The sequence below is a fragment of the Callionymus lyra genome, chromosome 15, assembly GCF_982586985.1.
Source record: "Callionymus lyra chromosome 15, fCalLyr1.hap1.1, whole genome shotgun sequence".
In the NCBI taxonomy this organism is placed as follows: Eukaryota; Metazoa; Chordata; class Actinopteri; order Syngnathiformes; family Callionymidae; genus Callionymus; species Callionymus lyra.
In genome coordinates, this window is record NC_141832.1 from 17,215,142 (window position 1) to 17,240,318 (window position 25,177).

The 25,177-nt window shown below is 37.1% G+C and overlaps 1 protein-coding gene across 1 annotated transcript in view; it reads right to left on the reverse strand.

The window, feature by feature from the left end:
• Positions 1-328: 328 nt before the first annotated feature.
• Positions 329-25,177, reverse strand: part of LOC148065153 (uncharacterized) — a 70,188-nt gene continuing 45,339 nt past the window's right edge. Inside the window, exons 2-4 of the mRNA XM_087808585.1 lie at positions 24,349-24,396; positions 2,718-2,835; positions 329-515 (exon numbers count right to left, since the gene is read on the reverse strand). Of these exons, the coding sequence (XP_087664711.1) occupies positions 341-515; positions 2,718-2,835; positions 24,349-24,396 (341 nt within the window). The 3' untranslated portion in view covers positions 329-340. The remainder of the gene's footprint in view (positions 516-2,717; positions 2,836-24,348; positions 24,397-25,177) is intronic.

Consider the following 25,177-nt stretch of genomic DNA (forward strand, 5'->3'; position numbering starts at 1 on the left):
ATCAACAAAATAAATATGCATTTGCTGGAGTTTAATCCCAGCTACCTAGGGAAAGAGACAAGGGCAACCATTGTGATGTCGATCACATCTCAGGTCCCCTAGAAAGACATTTGTCGGAGAGATTTGAGCTTCAATTTCGTTCACGCAGCTTTCTAAAAAAGACATTTTGACAAGTGTCATGTGACACAAAATCGCTGAATTGTCAAATCTTGACCACAAGTCAAAACCTTGTGTCGCTTTAGCTTCTACGGGAAGGATCAAAAGCAGATGTCAAACACCGAAACCAGCTTTAAATTAGACTAAAATAAACACAAATTCACTTGGACAGCAACGTTTTTTTTTATTTTTTATCATCATTGAGTCGCCAACAAGGACAGATCAGCAACACAACCTCGATGTCACACTGGATGTTTGTCAAAGTGTGCGTCCAACACTCTGGAGTTAGCGCCGTCAGCGGCTCGCGCTGGAACGAACCGCTGGTCCAGGATCCAAAAAGAGAGATTTGGGGATTATCCCTAAAAGAAACAAAAACACAGGAAATTATTAAAACCTGGTGTTGGAAGAAGAAAAGGAGAACAAATATGGCATAGTTCGTGGTTATAAATAGAAGTGGAAAATAAAAAGTTATTTAGTCTAAATCAAACAAGAAAATAAACAAAACGTTATGGAACAAAGTTTCCGTGCAATAAATCGAATTATTCATTTTATTACCAACTTTTATTTTCATAGTAAACAGTTCATTAATATTTATAAAGGGTTAGCTCACTTGCTAACGTTGGTAGCTTTATTAACAAGTACTTATATTTAAGAGGGTTATTACGTTTTTATTAAGTTGACACGGATTCTGTTACACATGTTTTTATGTCACCATAATAAAAATATAAACTATTAAATTTGATTTTAATTTATTAGTCCCTCAAGGGGAAATTTTAGTTAGCATCAGGGAAAACAAGAATACAATAAGCAAAGCACACACACACAAAAAAAGATTGAATACATTCTTAAATAAGAATACAATATAAATGAATTCTAGATTTAAAGACTTGTTAAAATCACAAATATACAAATTGTACAATATTTACAACAGTACCTGTTGTTATTTTCTGTTGCAGTTTTTGTTCTGGAGTCTCACGGCAAAGTATTTGGAAATGTTTAACAAAGACTTTGTTAATACCTTAAAATATATAAAGTTTATGCATGTAAAGTTTACGTGAAAAAAACACGATATTAGAATTTTCTCAGAATAAAGTTAAAAGCTTCACTCTACACCCCGAAACGCATGAAAATCAGTTTTTTTTCGATTACATTTTAATTTAAGGTAAAGGAAATAACTTAGCTAATCGATAACAGTAAGAGATAATTAAATGTTTAATTTTTATTACTGACTTTTGTATTTTATTGTAAAAAGTTAATCAACAAAGTTTTTTCTTATGCTCTTCGTACTTCAGGCATGATGGAAATGATTGAAATCATCGTCTCCGATCCCGTAAAGCAAGGTGTGGGAAAATCTATTTCCTCAGGGGCCGCATTGTATACTGCGACCTTCGTAAGGGGCCGTCAAGCAAAAAGAAAGAACGAAGAAAAAGAAAGAAAAAAAAAAGAATAAATAAAAGGAAATTCGAATTCAAATTTAAATATGTATTTCATTTAAGATTGTAAAAAAATAAGAAGGAAATTCATTATATTTTTTAAATTTTAAATTTAGTGTATCAAACACATTTTGTAATATTTCATATAATACAATTTTTAAAATGTGATAGAAAAGCTCTTTATTTTTCTGAAAATGAAAAAACCATTACGAATAAAAAGATTTAGGAGAGATTTTTATTTATTTTAATTTTATTTCTTCTCCCCTAAGATCTTTAACAAGTTACATGTAGAGCTGTACACGTAATAAAATAGTTAAAATAGCACCACATTTAAAAAAAGGTTAGTTTTATAGTAGTATTTTGGGGCCATAAATTTACAGAAAAAAAAAAAAAATCAAACCTTCAATGAACTCACTGGAACCAGATAAGAAATCAAATGTTGGAAGATTAAACTTGCAAATCAGTGTTTCATAACATCCTGCGGTGAGGTCATGCAGGTAGGTGGTATTACAAGTCATTTTGACACAATGGTTGCCATGGCGGCGATGTGTGTGTGTGTGTGTGTGGGGGGGGGGGGGGGGGGTGTCTATCTCCATGCCTTCGGGACAACGAGTCAGTGAAGACGTGAGCCATCATGAGAACCTCTTCTGATCATTAGCCTTGTTTAGCTAACCTCGCTAGTTAGCCTTGTCGAGCTAACCTCGCTAACCTCGCCGTCCGTGGTCATCTTGAACCTCGCGAAGCGTTTTTTATTCCCTCGCTCTCTTCTTCCCACGTTCCTGCTCCGGCTTGGAGAAGATCCAGCGACGGCAACATTCAGATCCAGGTTCAAACCTGTCTCTCCGTCTGCCTGTCGGGGCCTGAGACCCGTCGCCCCGTATCTGCCTCATCAGCACATCTACTGTACTTGTCTGCTGGCACCCGGAACATAAGTCCACTCATGCCGGGGGGTCAAACATACCGGACCCCCCCCATAGACGTGAACACAGTGCCGCTCATTCAGGCGAGCGGCCGCCAGTCATCGCCCCCCCCACCCCGCCCCACGTTAATGGACGCCGCGGTGGGTCATCAAAGCATATCTGGGCTCGTTTGAAGTGATATCTCGGCGAACATTCTTCGGTTACACACATTAAAAAAGTTGCCGTCGACGATCGGTGTTGTCGGTGAAGCAGGTAATCCTCACCGAACGTCTTGACAGGATCCGCTTTCAAAGGTGTCGTCCTCACGGGTCGGAGCTGAGGAGGGTCTGGAAGATAAGAAAGTGACATCTTTGTTACTTTATTGATCATAAATACATGTACGAACAATCAAATCAATACATAAAGACATACATATGAGTGTCTTATTCACAGATAAAGGTTTATAAGACATTAGAAGTTTTTCTGATCCCAGAATTACAAATTTAAACCACAATTCAAGATACTGTTCAATACTTCATGAGGGACGTCCGAGGCATTCTCTTGTCAGAGTGCGTTCTTGGGCTACTCTGAGATTTTTGCATTGTAGAAATAAACGAAATACTTGAGTGATTTATTATTGTTTTTAATTAAAATTAAACAGCTGATATTAAAAAAAAAAGAAATACAATTTGTGTGATGTTTAAAAAAAAATATATATATATATATATATATATATATATATATATATACACGTTTTTTAATTGTTAATACAGAATTATTTTAAACTGAACAAGAAAAACATCATTGACAGAAAATAATACTAATTTATCTACAGAGAAAACAAAACAAAAAAACATAAATAAATCACAGAAAACAACATTGATTCATGTATTTATTTTTAAATACTAGTGAATCTACCAGAATGACAGATTAATGTACTAGGAAAATAAATCAATTGATAATTCTACCATAAATATCATTGATTAATGAACATGAAACGAAAATAATACAATTGATTAATCTACCGAATTAAATTATATTTGGATAAATAAATAAAAATGATGTTGATTAATCTTCGGAGAAAATAGAGAAAATCCAATAATCCCCAAAAATGACTTTGATTAATGTACAGGAAAAATATAAAAATAAAAAATCAAATAATCTACAAAAATTATATCAATTCATTTACCAGGAAAAAAAAAGTGGATTAATTTACCAAAATAAAATTGATGAATCAGCCATAAACTATAAAATAAATCCCCCCCCCCAAAAAAAACGAGAAATTTACTGAAAAAAACAAACAAATTAGATCAATGAATTTACTTAGTAAAACCAAAAAATAACATAAAAAAATATATAATTTATTTATATACTTGAAAACATCCATTTTATTCAGGAAACTACGTTGATTATTCTACATTGGGGAAAAAAACAACTGATTAATCTACATGAAAATATAAAAATAAAACAAAAAATTATATCAATTCCTTTATTAGGAAAATAAAAACAAAACAAAACATGGATTAATTTACTAAAATAAAAATGATGACTCAACTACATACCAGAAAATCTACCAGAAAATTAGATCGATCAATTTACTGAAAGAAAGAAAAAGAAACAAAATTTATACTGATTAATAAGCAAAAAAAAAAAACATTGAATAATCTACAATAAATGAAAAAAAGAAGGTTATTACGGAAAGATACATTGAATAACAATGTAATAAAGCTGTTGCAACCAACAGAAAAAAAGAGGTTGTTGGTTCACTTCTTAGTCTAATTCTTTCCTTTGCTTTGGTGAACTCACGATTATTTTTTATACCGAACAAAAGCCAAAAAAAAGTGTGGCTGGATTTTGATGATAAAAGTCTTCTTGAGACACTTTTTAAAAACTTGAAAACCACTTTGAAGGAAAGTTTTTAATGATCCAAAACAAAACAAAGTTTTTAGTTATTGCTTCCTTGTTAAAAAAGACTATTTGTATTAAAAAAAATGAAACAGATCATCAGTGAAATCGAGCCAGTCGTCGGTTCATTATCAAGTGAAACGTCAAATATAATCGAATTCGACAAACGGATGGAATTCTCAGTAGCAACTAAATTCCAAAATAGCTCCGTCCCTCGTCATGAATCAAGTTTTATTCGTCTTTAACAAGCAGAAGTTTCCTCTCGCAGTCGACTTGAAAGGTCGTCAGGTGCAAATCGATACGAGGACGGAGGCGGCGGCGACTCCTGGTTTAATACCAAAGTTATGAGCTGGATCAGCGACAGCTCGAAATCTGTCTTCATTCATTTTAAAGAAGTCGCTCGCGGAGTCTCACCGTCCCAGACCTTGTCGCCGTGGCGACCGACCCACTGTTTCCGAGTAACACGGGCTGAATTTAAGAACTCTTGTTTCGGGGCTTGAAAGAATCCAAGAGTGAAGGGGAAAACAGCAATAACAAGACGACGGAGAGAGAAACCCAACACCCGGCCAATTGCTTCCCAGAGGTTCTGAAAAAAATGATTCTTTCTTTCCTTCGCCTTTTTTTAAATACATTCACCTTTCCTTCTGTTCAATCCCTTCTTTTTTCTCGCTCCAGTGAGGGATTTATCAGGGTCATGTTTACGGGGAGTCAAGATGGAGGTCGGTCCGGTCGAGATTAGCGCCGTCGGTTAGCGGCTCGTATAAGACGCTCCTTTGTGTCCAGATTACTTCTTTATGAAATACTCGCCTGATGAGTTCTACGCCGAGGGGATCCCAACATCGTGACACAAGAAGAAGGCCTACTTTTTATTTGTATTTTACCGTCGCGTCATACATACGCTATGCTAGCTCCGAGTTAGCATTAGGAGCGGCCGTTCTGACGTACATTTTGTACAATGTTCCCTTGTTTGTGTATTTAGGAGAACAAAATGTACCTATTTAAACATCCATCAGGTTTTTATTGCCGTAACTCAACTTAAAATACCACAAAAATGAGCTTTAACGTAGGGATGGTACCGGCTAAATACGTAAACCTTCTTTTCAACTTCAAAAATATACTGTATTATTACCTCTGCCAAGGAGGTTAGGTGACATTTATGTTTATCAGCATGTCTGTCTTTTAGCTAAATAAAAATAAAATATGTATTTAATATATTTTCATAAACAATGGGACAGCAAGGACAAACACAACAAAGGAAACATTTCATTTCAATGTCGCCTTTTTGACCCTTATGTCTCAATCTTTTTACTGTGTTTTACTCTAATGCTATTTGCATTAATAAGTAAAATGTACTTAGTCTTGTATAACATTGTTGTTACTACTCTGTTTTTGTCGGTGTCATTTTTAAATTAGTTTTTTTTTAACGAAAAGCATCGTGACACCAAACTTAAGACAACAGAAAGCAAAGCCCATGATTATGTCATCATGGACGCCGCTCTCGTAACCTCTTGTTCGCCCAGATTGTAGACGAGGGGAGAACTTTATAGTAATACCTTCAGAATTACTGCTTCTTGGAGAAAAGACTTCAACACTTGAAACATGTGAATGACTTTTCACTTGAGTTACCCTTTGAAAAAAAAAACTAAACTAAAACAGTAATTAGTGAAATGAGCTCTTTGGCAGAGGTACGCAATGCCAAAGTGCGTTTCTGTTAACATGCACTTTTGAATAAAATAAATGTCAGTGCCGTCTTACAAAACAGTTTTGAATATGTTTTAAAAACAGCCCAATACTAGTCCACAAAGAATTTTTAACCCCAACCGAACCCAAAAAAAATCCTTTAATAATTTGCAAGTAAAAACATTGTTTCACAACACTATCGTAATATTCAACAGCGCTGTAAAAAAATAAATCTTGTTGTCTGAGGATGAGAGGATACAGTCAACTCCAGCAGCTTCAGCAACAACAACAAAAAATCCTCTTTCTATACAGTATCACAATATATCGTCAGAATCATGCCAAAACACACCCCGAACCAAAACAGCACATACCTTAGCCAAGGAGCAAATATCACTTGACTCATTCTTTAGCAAAGAAACGTTCAAATGTATAAAAAAAACCCTCATGATTCCCGATTGTCCTTTTTTCTTTATCCTCCTATTTTGAACTACTACAGCTAAAGGGGCGTAGCTTGCGCAACCTAGCATCGCAAACAACTACAATTGGAGTTTTAAGGAAACCATCCAAACTGATACAAATGAAAATTGTGAGGGTTTTGTTTTGCCCGATGGCAAGCATTTAAGGAACAATAAAAATTCTGCGAGATCCTGGCAATGACTGAGGACGAGAGGATACAGTCAACTCCAACAGCTTTGAAGCTGATGTTTGGACATATTTTAGTTTCGAAACAACTGAAAACAGTAACAACTTCGTCAAAAGTCATGTGGTCTGTAAATTCTGTAACACCAGAGTACTCGCAATACTACGAAAATATCCTTGTTACTACAGTACCAAAATATAGTTGACACCGTACTGCGATACCTATAGTATCGCCAGACTCTTGCCAATACACAGCAATGTAGTCTCTTCTTTTATCTGCTTAAAAAAAACACAGAGAAAATAAAAAGACAATTGCTAAACGGTTACAGGGCGGGAGGTCGCAGTTCAACCGGCAACTTTTCTGCCTCCGACAGTGATTCTGGCGACCGAGGACAAATGCGAGTCGAGATGTTGCAACACACGATCGTGCTTACTCATGCTTGTGTTGTGGTTCTCTCCTCCGGCCAGTGAAAATCACATAATAAACCACATCCAGCTTAAAAATAAGCAACCGGGTCTCCACGCTGCAGGGCGAGAGAGAGAGAGAGAGAGAGAAAAAAAAAAGAAATCTTGAGGGATTAGAACGTGTTTCTGTGCTTCTGGATGATTTCAATTATTCAATATCATTTCTGATGGTCCATTAGTCGAAGATAAAGCTCCGATTATGAGGGACGCGTAAACAAAAAACGTTTTTGTTCCAGATGTGTCGTACATACCCGTGTGTAAATAAAAAAAGCGGTACTTTCATGTTCCTGAAATCACTGTTTTGGTGAAGGTGGGGATCAGTAGCGTACGTGTTGCATTCTGCCTCGTGCGACCGCACAACAATTCCAACACCTTTTTTTTCTTCGTTGAGTCATCGGCGCTAACAAAAGAAAAAGGCCTCGGCGGCGGCGAGTGAAAGCAAATAATTGCTGCTTCTAAACATCCTTTTTTTTTTTTTTTCGCAGACACACACACACACACACACCAGTCCGGGACACTGGCACAAGCTTGCGCAAGCGGCTCGGTCATGTGAAACGACTCACTTCGCTCAGCAAATCAGATTACATCTGCGAGGTCTGCGAGTACACACACATTTAGAGCTCAACACAACTCTTAATCAGATTTCAACGACGGTCGGTGAAAGTGCAAACACCCCCCCCCCCCCCCCACCCCCCTTAATGTGAAGAAGAAGAAGAAGAAGAAGCAAAAAAAAAAACGGGTAATAAAAGCGAAAGGTAACGCGCGGAGATTGTGCTTAATAAGTGGAAAACAAAATGATTTCTTTGTCAAAGTAAATTACAGAAAGCTGTGATAAGCCTTTCGCTGGCTGCTGTTTGGCAGCTCGGCCCAGGAATGAGCACATGTGGAAACATGCTTTTAGTGTGTTTGGCAGGAATGCAAATGATAAATCATTCGCAATTTATTCTGTGCACTGATGTGTGTGTGTGTGTGTGTGTGTGTGTGCCGGAACAATTATATAATTATCTTTTTTTTTCTACTGTTGCTTCTTAATTATCGTATGGCTCAGACCAGCCGTTTGTCTGTATGTATGTGGCCCTCATGAGGTGAAAGATCAAGTAGAAACTAAATGTTATATTTTGTGTTTATTTCTTTTATTCTTGACTAGTTTCTAAATATTTCCTTTTAGTACTTATTTTGGGGAGTATTTATCGCCCCTCAAAAAGATTGATGGGAATAAACACATTGTGAGAAAGTAAAAAAAAAAAAAGTTATATAATATACAATAAAAAAAGAAACACATTCAGCATATGTGGCTTGATTTTATAATTGTATTTATGTGGCCCTCATGAAAAGACCATGTAGAAACTAACAAATTTATTCAGATTTATTTCTTTTATTCATTTTATTTTAGTACTTTTGTCATTTTTGGAAGTATTTATTTCACATCCAAAAAAAATTGTAAATTTGCGTATATATTTTATATATGTGGTTCATATGAGTTCAAAAATTATGTATGAACTAACAATTTGTCTCTATTAGTCTCTAAATATTACTTTAGGGTTTTTGTTCATTCATTTAATGACTTTTGTTACTTTGGGGATTATACATTTATTTGTGTCAAATATGTAGAAAACAATTATATTTTGGATTTATTTATTATTATTCATTATGAGTCACTAAATACAACATGTTTTTTTTTTTCATTTTTTGGAACATTTTTTGCCCCAACATCCTCATTTTAACATATTTAGCTTGATTTTTAAACTTTTTGCTCATTTACAATAGGTTTTATAAACGTTTACATTAGAATAGGTCCAAATAGAAAAGGAAAACATTAAGCAACAATAGCATAGTGACATTTTTCATTAGCAGTTTTGATGCTAATATGAAGTTACAACTGTTTGGTAAAACATATTCCAAAGTTACCTGAAATGGTCGACTTTATCAACATGTTTTGTTTTTGAGGAACCAAAATATCTCTAATAGAAACCATATCCCAAACACAATATTTCTATTTAAAATCAAAGTTAGCATCATTAGCTACTACTTTAAACTCGCTAACCAGTTATCTTAAATTGAATTAGCATCACATTAGCTACATTTTTAGCCTGCATGGCTTTCACAATGGCGTGAGTTTTATTATTAATAATTGGAACTTCATGGACAGTCAGTGTGTAAAATGTGGCCCCTGAGGAAAACGTAACCGCCCACCACTGGTGTAGCTGCAACCGGAGAAAGTATAGTTAATTTTAAAGACAGTTTTAAGTACTTAAAGACGGAACTTGTCGGTAACTTTCGAGTCACCGCGCAACTCTGGTCGGGTCTTAATCAGATCCAGAGAATTGGAGGAAGTACAAGTCCACGAGATCGACTCTAGGCTCCGCGCTGCTAATCAGAAAAGCTTTCAATTACATCAACATGTCCCTCTGGCGCAATCAACAAGCCAGTATTATTTATCTTCAGAGCTTCGGGAACCAAGTTTAAATTAATTCCCCCCTCCGAAAAAAAACAAATATTCCTCAATCCACTTGTTGCCCCGGAGGAGGTCAGCGCGTGGAAACGAGTGGGTGGCAGGAAGTGGAGACGCCGGTGCCTACGATGGAGCGCCAGGAGTCTTTCAGCCGACTTCACTGGAGCGGGTCGGTCTTTCTGCGCCGTGACATGCGAGAGGACGAGCGGTGGCATCATGGCGGGGTTGAGGGGTTGGGGGATTGGGGGGGGCAGACGTACCACACCCCGGGGATCGATTGCACCCGAAACGTTCCGATAAGAGGGAACTCTCCGGAGCTCTAGTTTCGTTCAGGAAGGGCTCACTCATCCCTCGGATCTACTGCCACACCTGGTGGAGGTCAGCGGAGGATCCAGGGGGCTCGGGACAAGAGGGTCTTTGATTGCTGTGAGGCCACCATCGACCTTCAGACGTTCATTCCAAAACTACTACGGGATAACGGAAATATTCGGGATCAGTGAGTTACGTCGTTATCTATATTTCGGACTTAATTTCACGTCAAAATTGCCCGAAAACATGGCAACATGGAAGAACAATTCCTCCAAGAGCCATAAGAACTTAAGGGAAATATTTGGGATTAGCGAGTTACGACGTTATCTATATTTCGGACTAAATTTCACGTCAAAATTTTGGCGTTTGGGGGAAACATTTCTGGGCAAAACAGGCCCAGTCCATAGACAAAAACCCTTCCTCTGGAAAACATGGCAACATGGCAGAACAATTCCTCCAAGAGCCATGAAAACTTAACGGAACAGAAAAGAGAAAAGCCGATCAGTACCTTAATCTATATCTATAAATGACTTTTGATTCAGATTTTTGGGCTCAAAATGACCGCCATGAACTGCGCTAACTCCTTTATTATAAGTGCTACAATAGTGTGATTAGGCAAATTTTCCAAGGAAGGTTTTAACTAAACTAACGTACTGAACTAGCTCGAATATAAAGCGAGTTTCAGCCTTTAAGAGTCCGAAAGTCCTCCGACATTTTTCGGCCTTCTTAAAGCCCATGGCGGATTTTGCACCGTCTTTTGGAATCTGGCATGTTCAGCCGAAGAATGACGCTGACACAATCCAAGTCCATTGAAGCATGTTTAATGGACAATAAAAGTAGTTAAAAGTAAATTTCATGGCCTTTGCATTTTCCTTTAAAATATTTTCGTTAAAGAAATCCCCGGGCAACACCGGGTACTTCGGGCTAGTGCTTTACAGTACATGTTCCATGCAAAAATGCATGACCGCATGTCCAAAACACACAACATAAACTAGAGCCTCCTCGATTGCCAAATTCCACATGGAAAAAAGGAAGTTAGCAAACATCAATTTCATTATTTGCCGCTTGTTTTTATAAGATGCCGTTTGTTCTTTCCACTGTCAATGAATTCAACTTTATTTCAAATGAATCTGAATACTTTTTTTTGTCATTGTGATTAAAACAAACTTTATTAGTTTAAAAATAAAACTAGTAAAATGTGAAACAAAATAAAAAGATCGTAAAGGGGCTTAGGATAAAATATTGGTTTATACATACAGAAATTGTCATATTGTTCTTTCAGTATTATTTCTTAAGTATTTTTTAAGATATGTACGAGTACTTGAGACAAGTTTTGGGGGCGTGTTTGTCATGATTAGGGTATCAGATAAAGTTTAAAACTTCCCCATCTTCACTTCTAAACGATAGGAACTGGCGTATTCCCAAGACATCATAACATCACGTACAATATGGTTCCTCGAGCTAGCATGTGGCTACGTCCTTCTATTCGAGGACGCTCGTCTCCTTGTATGGATCTATAAACATCCCTCAGGTTTGGACGATGCGGTCTCAAGCTTATGGTTTTTTGCACCATGAAACGACAAGATGTTAGAAGTAACGGTTAGATACCGAAGTGCGTCTTAATCCGAATATACGATTTTTTTTTTTAATGACTGGAGTCCAATCAAAGTAACCAGAAGCAGCGAAATGTTAGTGTGAAGGTAAACAGCTTCTCCCATGGTGGGCCTGTACCCTACACAGAGCGAGCACATGTTTCCCATTGTGGTTAAAAGGGAAGGGGGATTAAAGCGCAGTACGGCTAGAGCTGCAGTCATACACCCCATGGTGGGATCAGAGTACTCTCGGGTCTTTCAATAGTGCTGATGCAGTTGGAAGGAGCCGGTGCGAGGGGAGAAGCCCCGGCCAGATCTAACAGATGGGTTTTTGAGACCCCGGCGTGTTACCCCCGATGACAGAATAGTTCGACTCACCCAAACATTGGACGGGAAAGGATTATGAAAAGGTGTTGAAACTGAAAGTTTATTTTTGTCCCCCCCCCCCCCCCCCCCGATTTCTGTCTGGCTTTACCCGAAAAAAAGACCCCAGGCAGTGGGCTATATTAAGGGGTCACATCGGGCACATTCAGGTACCACAGGGGACAGGAGTAGGTGAAGCAAGAAACTGTGACTGTGCAGCCAATTAAAGGGCATTTTTTTTGTAAAAGGCTAATAATTAACGGACATTGGGGCAGATATGCATAGTGGAGCATATCTGAGCTAACCAAGAAAACTGCCAATTAACCAACACCCCATGAAGCCAGCTGTGACTGACACAAGTGAACAGTTTCCATCTGCGGGCGGGTAAAAAAAAAAAGAAAAAAAGAATCCTGCTCAAGTGGTTGTAAAAGCACTTTGGTCCTTGACAAGTTTAAATCAAACCACAATGTAGAATAAATCATTTCAACATGTCTAACGAAGCTAATCTTAATTTTGGCTACGGCTAAACTAACAGAAGGTTTAGCGAATCTAAATTGTCTACAAGGGAAACTAAAAAATGGCGAAGCTAATCCAAACTTGTGCACGTGTAAGCTAACAAAGAGTAAAACAAATCTAAACTTGTCTACCGTTAAGCTAACAAATGGTAAATTGAATTCAAACTTGTCTACGGGTAAGCTAACAATTGGTAAAGTATATCTTAACTTGTTCATGGGTAAGTTAACAAAAGAGTAAAATAAATCTAGGATAAGATAACGAAGGGTAAAATGAATCTAAACTTGCTTATGGGTAAGCTAACAACGGGTAAAACAATGAAGAGTAAGCTAACAAAGGCTAAAACAAATCTAAACTTGTTGTAAGTTTGATCTAACAAAGGGTAAAGTAGATCTTAACTTGTTCATGGGTAAGTTAAAATAAGAGTAGAACAAATCTGGGGTAAGCTAACAAAGGGTAAAACAAATCTAGGGTAAGATAACGAAGGGTAAAACAAATCTAAACTTCCTTATGGGTAAGCTAACAAAGGCTAAAACAAATCTAAACTTGTCCACGGGTATGCTATGACAGGCTGAAGCTAATTCAAACTTGTCTAAATGTAAGCTAACAAAGGGTAAAACAAATCTAAACTTGTCCACGGGTATGCTATGACAGGCTGAAGCTAATTCAAACTTGTCTAAATGTAAGCTAACAAAGGGTAAAACAAATCTAAACTTGTCCACGGGTATGCTATGAAAGGGTGAAGCTAATTCAAACTTGTCTAAGTGTAAGCTAACAAAGGGTAAAACAAATCTAGGGTAAGCTAACAAAGTGTAAAACAAATCTAGGGTAAGATAACGAAGGTTAAGTAACTTTAAACTTGTCTACGGGTAAGCTAACACCGGTCAAACAAATTTAGGGTAATATAACAAAGGGTAAAGCTAATTCAAAGTTTTCTAAAAGAAATCTAAAAATGGGTAAAGCTAATCCAAATTGTGTATGGGTTAGCTAACAATGTTCAAAGCTAATCTAAACTGGTCTACGGGGGAGCTAACGAAAGGTAAAGGTAATCAAAAAGCTTGTATGAATTGTGTTTTATTTATTTCTAAAAAATGTAAGTGGTTTCCTAATCAAATGTATCTTTAGAATCTTAAATTTAAATATTGCAGCAGAGACTTTGGGCATTATGGGAAATATATAGTTATGGACAAGTTTTTTTTTCTCACCACATTTGATGAAAACATTGACAACATACTAGCTGTTATCACATTCATTACTTCAAAACAAAAGCATATGAATCTTCAATCAGTTCAACACAATTAGGAACTTCTTCACGGACGGACTGTAAAAAAAGTTATCAGTATTTAGCAGTTAGCATGTAAAACTAGCAGCGTCAGGTTGTGGCGTTTTCCGTTTGACCCACAGATTCAACATTTGTGTGACATTTAAAAGTTTGGATTTTTACAATTTTCAGCAGGGCCACGAGGGGCCCCAGAGCAAGACTTTGGACATGTCTAGATAAAGGTTATGCTATGCATATCAAGCTCTGTCTCGGACAATGGTGTATGCTAGCATAGACATTTACGCTAACTTCCTTTTTTCCATGTGGAATTTGGCAATCGAGGAGGCCCTAGTTGACCACGAATTTCAAGTGCGGCCCATTAATAGCCGTTACGATGTGTCTGGACACATTTTTAATATAGTCTTTGTAACAGTCACAACTCAAAACATGCTTAACTATTTTCTTATAATATATTTTTGTCTATTATGACTCCACTACCTCTCTTAAACTTTATTTAGTCATAATCAAGACAGAAAAAGTATCAACCGTCCATTCTAAAACTGTTAAGAGACCAAAAAGTAATCCCTAAGCTATCCTGGCCTGTATTTAAAGACAATATATTACACATCATATTTGTTTCTTGTGACATTTAACCAGTGCAAACACCTGCAAGTGTGCGTGAATGCATCACCAACGCATACAAACAAACTCGCGATGAAAAGCAGTGCGAATCCACGAATGCAAATGTCAGGGTGGAAAAGTTCGGGATCAGGAGAGCATGGAAGCTAAGCCGGCCCAGGATTAAGAGTGGGCAAATATCATCAGTAATAAACAAATGACTAACAGTCTGCATCTACAAACCCTCCAGGCTTTGTTTGACCTCAACTGGGTTTGGATCTAATCCCAGAAGTTATCAGCCACCGCTAAGGAACATGCTTATGAGGGACAAAAATTACGAGCCGGGGATCATTGTCGGGGGCCATTAAACTATCGTAAGACATGGTGATGATTTGAATTTATTTTAACGTTTAATATAATCCAAGATAAACCCCGAGATGCGTATTTTCATCATCTCTTAAAGTTCATATAAAATCAACCAGGTTTTGTCCACAAGTTCCACAACAGGCTTTGTGGGATTGACCACAGTTACTCATAGAACTGGAGTTACATACAGGTAACCAGGGTGCACATTCACTACACATTTTCACTTAAAATACATGCAGATTTTATTTTATTTTACTTTTTTTTTTTTAATGTCTACAGCAGAGACCACATGTGGCCCTATAACTGTAAAATGAATCATATAGAAATCGTTCTAAAAGTTATAAATAATTTTTCAAGATACATTTGCAACTAATTAAACACTTAATTAATTTGAGTTTTCTTGCTGTTTTTTCTAGATTTCTTCAAAATATAGTTATTTATATATATTTAGGCTACTCGGTCCTCCATTAAATATTATTTTAGGTAATAAAGTGAATAAATTAAAAAACTAACTAAAAGGCCCGGGGGCCAAATCCGGCCTGCCAAGTCAATTAAAGTGGTCCTGCCAGAGGGTTTGCTTAAAGTAGATTAAAGTGAATTAACCTATGAAGAGGTTCAGGTGTTTAAGACAATGTCTACAACTATTATATAATTAGGTATAATGAGAGACTATAGAAGTTTAACTGATTTTTGAAGTGATTTATTTTTTTCAGAAAGTATAACAAACACAAAAGTAAGTTTGATTAATCCAACCTCCGAAAATGATCATCAGAGTATGGCTCGAAAAAAAAAAGTGCTTCGTCTTTCCGTGACAAGTTTTTGGTACCAACGTGGTCCAAACTTGATAATACGGAATTCTTCTAAAGAAAAACTGAAGAAAAGTCAGTGAACCCTCGGATGGATTTGTTACTCGTTCTTTTCCCCTGTAAATTATAAACCATTGGTTCTTATAGGAGCCGTCTCGCCTGCAATTGATAGAGAACTCTGACCTGCTCTAGTAGAAGAACTCACATTTCTCCAATCCTTAAAACTCTGGCTGCCAGTTTCTTTCAGGATCAATTTTAAAATTCTGGTTTTTACTTTCAGATCTATTCATGGTCAAACTCCTCCTTACATCTGTGATCTGATCCAGCCTTACACCCCAGCTCAGGCTCTCAGGTCTGTGGATCAGAATCTACTGATGGTTCCTGAACACGGTTCAGGACCAGAGGAGAGAAATCCTTCCAGACTGTTGCTCCTAAACTTTGAAACGATCTTCCTCTTCTCTGTGTTTGATGATCTACTGACTCCTTCAAGAAACATCTTAAGACACCTTTATTCTTGCAGGGCTTTTCCTTCATTCTCTGAGACTCCTGTGTATGCCTTAGTGTTATCTTGACCTTTCAAGTATATATTTTATTAAGCATTGTTTTGATTGTTTAAGCGCTTTGTGACCCTGGTCTGGACAAGGGCTCTACAAATATAAATGACTTGCTTATTTACTTATTCCGTAAGAAAAACCGCTTATAGAAATTTCTAAGCTTGTACATTTGAATTGATCTTGTAAAGTATTTTGTTCAGATCCCACGACTTCCATCTGGAGCAACTAAAAGACTTCTCGTCTCTACAATTTGTTTCATGGCATCAGATAAGACGCTTCTCTAGGCCCACGACTCGAGAGGATCCCCCCAAGTGGGTCAAGAACGCGGGCCTCTGTTTCTGTTTGTACGCTAAGAGACTTCCCTCTGCCCTAATCCACCTATTTTGTTCTGCTCCGCCGTTCATATTCAAGGTGGTAAAAAGGGCGAGACGGCAATGTTTTGCCTTCTTAGTCCGTCTGGGCTCACATTGTTTTGCCTGCTGAGCGCGGAGATTCACCGAGCGTCGAGGGGGTGTTGCTTTAGCCCCGGAGAATGTCTCCGGCCCGCCACAAAGCCAATCGAGGTGGGGGGGGTTGCAGCTGAGAGCTTTATCAACAAAATAACTCTTTCAATGTGAGCTCTGCGTGGTCTCGGGGGCTCTCAGGGTCGCCCAACGCTGGCTGGGACGTGTACCGGACCCTCCTAAAAAATCCCCCCGGCCTACATGAGTGACTCCGTCTCAAAGACCCCCACACGCCAGAGGTGGGAGCCAAAAAAGCAGGACTCGAGACCACCTGCTCACCCAACTAAATTGGACGGAACAAAAAAAAAAGAAGAGGGAAGAAATGGAAGTCGGCGTTCTCCAACTGTGATATCCGCGGACAAAGAAGAACAAATTGAATTTCTGTCCGATGGCACCCGAACGTCAAGACCCAGGCACTAGATCCCACTCTGAGGTGTTTGTTTTGCTCGTAAGGTTACATCCGTTCCCACACCGCGACCGTCAGCCTTTCATCTCGCTTTTCTTTTGTGCACTCTCTCCTTCCATTTGTTGCAGAATTGACTGTTATTATTCCAAACAGCATTATCTTTATTAATGCCACAGGTCTCAGCCCCCCCGAGCACTCCCCAGGAGCCGGAGGGGGGGGCGGGGGCCCAATCTCCGGAAGATAAAAGCGCAGTGGAGTGGCTGAATTTTCGAGTCGGGGGCCCCGGCCTTCATCCCAGAGAGAGAGAGAGCTGTAGCTTTAATCTTGGCACTTTGTTGCCAAAGCTTTCTACATGTCTATCAATACTCACTTCAGGATTGACCAAAACAAGCAATAAAACACCCATAAAGAGAATCAACCGAGCTACTTCTAACGAAAACACACACAAAAAATGTTTTTTTTCTGCAGCGTCTCTCGGAGTCGAGGCCCCCCCCCCCCCCCCCACGAAGTTCGGTCGTGCATGGCGAGTTATTTTAAAGACGGTGTGGAGAGCTGACGTGTGGCCGGGGGCCGGGCCGGGGCGGCCACTGGGGTCTCGGCTTAGTGCCTCAAGCCAGCTCGCTCCAGTGGTCACACAGCATCAGCTCCTGGCCCGAGCCCGGACACTGATTTATGGGACAAGGTGGGGGGGGGGGGGATTACCGTCAAACCAGCCGTGAGGACCACCCAGTCGGTGGCACAGAGGGACGGGGGCCGCATGAAAATACATTAGAAATATCGCCGTATATTAATCTATGTAGAGGCACGTGTGCTCCCTTGACTGGGTACAAAAAAAAGTACACTTATTTTTTGGGCTTACTTTTGGCGTTCATGGCTCTGATGACACAATTATATTTTGATAGTTTACGTCATCTGCTCTGGATCGGAAAATATATTGGGATTCCTACCAAAATAAGCAGAAGAGAACCTTCAGAAATGTCTAAATAAGTTATTATTATCACCTGTTAACCTCTTGTTAATGGGGTAAGGGTTGGTCACGTGTCTGGAAATGGTATCCATGTTGTTCTTCCTGTCATGTGACATGTTCGATCATCGAATACCAAAAAAAAACTCAATTCAATTTAAATGTGATATTGTTGACGATGCAAGAAACAGGGTATTTTAGGGGATAACCATCTGGATATAGACACTTTTTAAAGGGATTTGTCACTCTTTGGTGCAGAAGCTTTGAACAGTGTTACCCAGTGTTTGCGTTGTGTAAAACAGAGCGACATTATATGGATAATAATGGGGGGGGAGGTCATATTAAAATTATTTAAGAAAATACTTTAAAGTAGTTTGAATAATTCATAAAATGACAATAAAATTCCCCTAAACCTTTGAAATATGTGTATAAATTGGTAAATGAATAAATGTCTAAATCAAAATATATTGGAAAAATAAATACAAATATAAAAACATTATTCAGAGGATGCTTTAGAAAAAGAAATAAAGTAGAAAATATATGCTATAGATGTAGTTTATTTACTTCTTACATCACAGAGTTTTTGGAGATCAAAAAACAAGTATCCTAAGAACCTGCATTTTTTTAGCCTATGAAATGAAAACAAAGTAGGTTAAAGATGAATTAAAGATAGTTAAGAAATATGGAGAAGAAAGATGAAGCTACTAGAATAGTACCCGAAGAAAAGCCTTACAAAACCCTGTCATTGCACTGACGTCAGGTTTTTTCCTCAGATTTGAACTTTTTTAGTAAAAGACGACTTTAGCATCACAAACGAGATTAACGATAATTAAATTGAAGTTTAACATTTCAACGTCGGGGTAAGCATCTTAGCGCTAATTCAATGTCCTTAAAATTACTGTGTGTGTAGGTATTTAACCGTTGTGTGTACAGTGTACTCTATCAACGACTGAGGATAAATTAAAGTACACAGCTGGAGACGATGGAACCCTTAAGAACCGATGTTGACCAACATCAAAGGTCCAAACAGGAAGTGTTAAACCAACATCTCCATTATTTCGAGGGGTTTGAACAGGAAGCCGAAAACGATCAGTAACGACATTATAATAGCGACGAATAACAACGACCTCACGTCACGTTGAAAGAGCTTCGTGATCCTCGTCCTCATTAACCATCTCGAGATTCCCCTCAATCGCTTCATGCTGACTCGTCTTTTTTTCTTTTTGTAACGTTACATAAAGCATGATTAAAGAGCGACGGCTCGTGCAATTATCCATCCCCGCCTCATCAAAACATTTCCATGGCGTTACGTGAAAAACCAGAAGTTCGGAGAGAGAGAAGCTCTGGCTCCGATCTTCGCCGCTCATTTTTTTTTTTTCAAAAAACGACTCGAATCACAATATTTAATCGTTTCCACTCATTCTTCCCTTTCGAAAATCCGACATTTCCCACAGATGGACCCGCGGTGCGAGGTAATGACAAATCGGACACGGTGCATTCCTTGGACAAACACTGGCTTCATGAGCGGAGACAGGTAAGCAAACACTCACCTGCCCTGAGCTAATAATGTGTGCAGAGAACACACAAGCACACACTCGCCCGTCGATATGCTGGGACAACGTTGCGAATTAAAGCACACACACAAAAAAAGACAGAAGTAGAGGCTAAAAAAAAAAAACATGTGACTTTTAGTATAAGGGTCTAATGTAATGGTTAGATCATTAAAATGTGACCAATTGTGATGCTAAATGTAATAACCTTTCATCAAAATCCATCTTCTTTCTATTAAATTCAGAACGTTTTTTCTCTGTTTTTGGACTTATAATCGCTAACTTTAGCTCGGTTAATTTGAAAGACTAGCATCTTCTAGGCTCACTCACCTTAAACATGCTATTGCCAGATTTAGTTTGATATTTTACTGTACATTATAATTGTACAAATTTTTGTGCCTAAGGATGAGCGTTTTTAAGATGAACCCAAATGCTACTTTAGCACCTGAAGAAGAGCTATTCAAGATGTAGTTAAGAAAGTCTTAAGGCTAAGTACGTTTGCTTTCCTATTATTTTTGTATTTTAATTTTCATTAAAATTGTCTATTGAAAGTTTTTGATAGTGTTTTTGTTTCTTCTTCATGGATGCGAAATCTAGCAAAATTACTTGTTTTTGTCCAAAAATTTGCGAACACGCAACCTCATCAAAATCCACTTGCTTTCTTTTAAAGATTTTTCTTGGCTTTTGGAAATTGTTGCTAACATTTACCTTTTCTTTTTTGGTTAATGTGGAACACTAGCCTCTGCACAAGTTTTTCAAAAAAACAAAAAAGTTTTTGAAAAAGTTTAAGACATAACTCGTGAAAACTTTTCTGTCATATAACCTTTTTTTTTTTCCTAGATGCTAAATTTATCATCCGTGTTTGTCCTTTGTTATCTAATACGCAACCTCATATCAAAATCCATCTTCTTTCGGTCAAATCCCCCCCAAAAATATTTTGGTAATTTTTTTTATAATTACTGAAATATATTTTTTCTCATCTGATCTTTAACGTTCTCAATGCTTAGAATATCAATTCATCTGTATTGATTTACATTTTTCCACAACAACAACAAAAAAAATGAAACAAAACTTCTGAAAACTGTTCTGTGACAATGTCTTTTCTTCTTGAATGCTAAATCTAGAATAATTTTGTAGAGAACAATCAAAATCAACCAGTTTTATCTAACATTTCAAAAGGTTTTTAGGTTTTTTCTTTGCTTTTGGAAATTTTCAAAACAATATAATAAATATCTATTTCTTGTCTTAAACACTAACCATCCTAATAGCTCAGTATATAAATTAATTAACTTTTTTTTTCTCCCGTCGGGCCACCTAAAATGACTTGGCACGGCCAGATTTGGCCCCAGGACCATGAATTTAATGTGTGACATATACAAAGAAAAAAAAGGCAATTTCTATTTTTTTATTCTAGTTAAAGTTTCATATTAATCACCATAAAAAATGTGGTAAAATAAACTAAAATTAATGGTGAAACCTTTTCTTTCTTGTGACAATGTTGTTGCTTTTTTCCACCACACTTTCCGACCACGTGACTCCCGTCAGCTCGGACGTGCAGCATTATATAAAAAAAAGAAAAAAGAGGGAGCAGTCCTGGCAGCGGACGCTCGACAGAAAACAAATTCTTGCCCTAAAACCATGGAGATGAGTCAACAGCCTGCCGGGGAAAAAAAGCTCCGGCAGAGTCTGACACGCTGTAGTTAACAATTCATGGCTGTATCCGGCTCCCAAATGATGGAGCAAACACGGAGTCAAAAGGGCCCCGAGGGTCCGAGGCGGGGGGGCATCACCCTGGAGTGACATCCTGCCAGATGCACACTGGTCGATAAAACAACAGAAGTCAAGGCCCGTGTTTACTTTTACAGGAAGTGATTCTTTACTGGAGCCTTTTCAAGGAAAGTTTGATTTACTGAGTTAAAGATTCAAATCATGAGGCTGAGGTTTACGACAGTTGAATCTATGAATCTGAGCGTGTTCATTCGGTTTTATTCGTTTGGTTTTCATCATATCTTTGTGGAATTAAACCAAAAATAAGATAAGATGACAAAAGGTTTATCAGATTAAAACTATTGTCAATCAATATCTAATAAAAAATAGGGCCGATAATGTTTTCGTGTCATTTATGTTTGTATTTTTTTTATTTTTTTTATTTTATTGATTTCATAAATTGAAAAAAACTTTATTCTTCCTACTTTTGGGAAATTCAAGTGGCAGAAATAAATAAAATAAAACACAAATTAACATGAAATAAAGACACAATAAACATATTAATAATAAACAATAGTAGTAATAATTACAAATAATAATAATATTAATAAACAATAATACAAAAAATATAAAATTAATTATTTAAAAAACAAGAATACAAAGAATATATAAACATATTAATTTAGAAATAAACAATAATAATAATAAAAATAAAATAATATATAAAAAATATTTAAAAAACAATAATAAGTCTTAATTATTAATCAATTACTTTGAACATTTAAATAAATATTTGTTATTGTTTCCTGTTCTATGAAAGTATATCAGTGACATCAAAATATTGATAATGGTTTAATTTAACTTTTCAAATGGTGATTGGTTGCTTTTTTAAGCATTGACTTTATTTTGAATCATTTAATTCATTATTATCATCATTTTTTTTTTAAATTATTATTATTTATTGAAGAAATTAGAAAATCTTAATAATGAATGGATTTTTCTTTACCACATATATTTTAATATGTTGAATTTAAAAAGCTCCTTCTAAAAAATGTACTGAATTAATGAAATGTATTTATAAATTATTGAAATAAGAATATCAAACTCTACTTGTAGAAAAAAGTTTTCATTTTTCCTCCACAAAATCTTTTTCCGGAAACTGAAGAATCATTTTTCAAATACACATTTTCCAATACATTTCCATGTATATCTTTACCACAAATTATAAGTTCTTTAATAACATTTGAAATAACTACATGCTCAAAAACTCTACTCTTAAAAAACATTTTCTTGTGTTTGAATATATAATAATGTGACGATTTATGTTGAAGATCAATAGATACATTTTAATGACAAAGATAAATATAAAATAAAGATTAAATTGAAATTTTTCAGCTTTTTTCGCTAATAATAATAAAAACGTGCTGTACAGAAGAAACAATGGAGGAGTTACAAACTACAGACGAATGGTGAACAATTCCTGAAAAAAAGCTGATTCTTTTAGTAATAAGTTGATAAAAAGCACATTTATGTCAACGGTCTTCTTGTCAGTCGAGAACCAGGATGTTTGTTTGTCGACCAAACACTTTTCTAAAGTGTCCGCTCAGAAGGTGAACTCAGGAGAACCGCGATCGTCTGCCAACGAGTTAAACAAAGCGGAGCGTTGATGTCGATTCAAGGTATTTACGACGAGAGCAAGAGTCGTGTGAATTAGCGTCGCAGTAAAAGTACTAATGACGCTGCGTGTAGCAACCAGTTTGTCACATACTGTGTTTTACTACTTCGTTTGGTGAAGTAGAGACACAAGAGTAAAAGTACTAGGATCGTTTTAACCTTCGAACATTCCTTGAGTTCAATTATCGATGAACACGCTTCAGTCAAAAGCTGCTGAAACTGCAGGCAAGCATGTGACCTCAAGCTGCGCTCTCATTGGCTCCCTCGATATACCGCCTGATCACATTGGTTTGAGAAAGACATGCTTTACGATCTCATTTGACCAACTCTTGTAAAGTCTGTATCGACGTGATTGATAATCTGTATGGACTCACATGTTCCAGATTGTCGGCCCCATAAAATGACTCAGTGGACCTGATTTGGCCCCCGGACCCTGACAATCAAATTGCTACATATAAAATGACTTTAAAGAGAAATAATATAATTATAATTTCCTAGATGTGAATCATAAACGTGTAAAAAAAAGAAGTAAAATGACCAAAAGAACAAAGTGCAAATAAAAGAACAAAGTGCAAGGGATGACAAAGTGCAAACATAAAGAACATAGATCATAGGAAATAACGCAAAGAAAAGGATATAAAGATTAACGTAGAATAACATAATCCTCTTACCCTTAAAAAACTAAATGACAGAAGGACACCATGTGATATAAAGTTATCAAAGTACTTAAATACAAAAACTAAACAGTGTACAAGTATTTATATAAAAATAAAAGTACAAAATAAAAAATAAATGTTTTGTAGTTTTCCTACAACTTTTGCACTTTTTCAAATCACTGTTAATAGAGTAACGTTAAATATATTAAATATAAAGTTTCTCAATATTAATGAAAAAAAATCTTGTACTTATAATATTAATGATCTTTTTTTTCCTTTGGATGTATTTTGATGATTGAAATACAAAAAAGCATGAACTAGTAATTCACCATAAATAACAATAAAAGCACAAAATAGAAGAATTGCACACGACCACTTTTCTAATTTTATTACGACATCACGAGATCTACAAAAATACTATCCGAGGGCCAAATCCCCCCCTGCCTTAAGCTGACGTGAATACAAAGAAACAAGATGTTTTTTTAATAACTATAAAACACAATGTACGTAAAGTAAAATAATAGAAACATCCTCAATATTAATAATAAAAAATGTGATCAAAAAAACGTTTATTTATTATTTGGATCAACTACAACTATAATAACAAAAAAAAGAATACATTTTGAAAATGAGGTTGGAAAAGTCGCATGGTGTTAGAAAATTGTCTACCAGTTTTGTAGTTTTTTTTTATGACCCTAACGAGGGCCACAGCAACACATTTAAAGGGCCACATTTGGCCCTTGGGTCGCACTGGAAGAAAATTGGCTTCAAAACAAGCGTCTGGATAGTTCTGAGTCGAGAGGTTCTTGTTTCAATCCGACCTGACATCAGAAAAAAAAAAAAAAAAAACTAGAAAAATATGGCTGCATATACTCACAGTCAGAGAAGTTCAAGGTTGACATCTCCAGGAACGAAGATCCCATCACTGCGGAGAGAAAGAAACGAGCAAAACATCAGTTCATACGCCGACGACTACTGTATTTATTATCGTGTTTCTCCTTCTGCTTAAACTTTTCACTTCACATTTGCTCAGCTGGGCTCATTTGGGGAAAAAAAAAAACGAGCGAGAGCGTGTAACACGAGGTACAAATGGAAAAAATGGATCAAAAACCCTCAAAACCCGCAAGGACCCGCTTCCAAAAAGCACTGACCACTTAAGTGTGGAGCGCCCGGAGAAGAATGGGTTCAGAGACAGAAATAACAGCGAGGTTTGGATTTCATCGACGTCACGCGACACAAGTGAGGAACCGCAAAGTGTTTGGAAGTGTGAAAGTCTAGTTATCCGGATTCTGAGGGTATTAAGCGTCACATCGTCTGCGTACGGAGGGAGTGTCGGCGCTAGCGTCCAGCTACTGGTCGACGCTCGCGCTGACGTCGGAGCCGGAGTGCGTAAACCCAAGCACTGAATAATGTTCCTTCTTTATTGGGACTTGGACGTGTCTCTGAAGTAATCCACCCAACAAATCTCAAAAGTAAAAAATAAAAAAGAGCCAAAAATAGCCGAGAGTCATTTCTCGAAAAGGTGTGTCATTTTGGGGGGTGGGTGTGGGGGGGTTCGGAACCAACTCTTGGCTCCTTGCTTTGTTTCTAAATTTAGAGTCTTTTAGACGAAAATAAAAAAAAAATGGATTCCAGCCGTCGGGACTGGAAGTTTCCCCAGTTATGACCTCAGCGCTCCGGGGCCGGCGTCACTCGTGACGAAACCG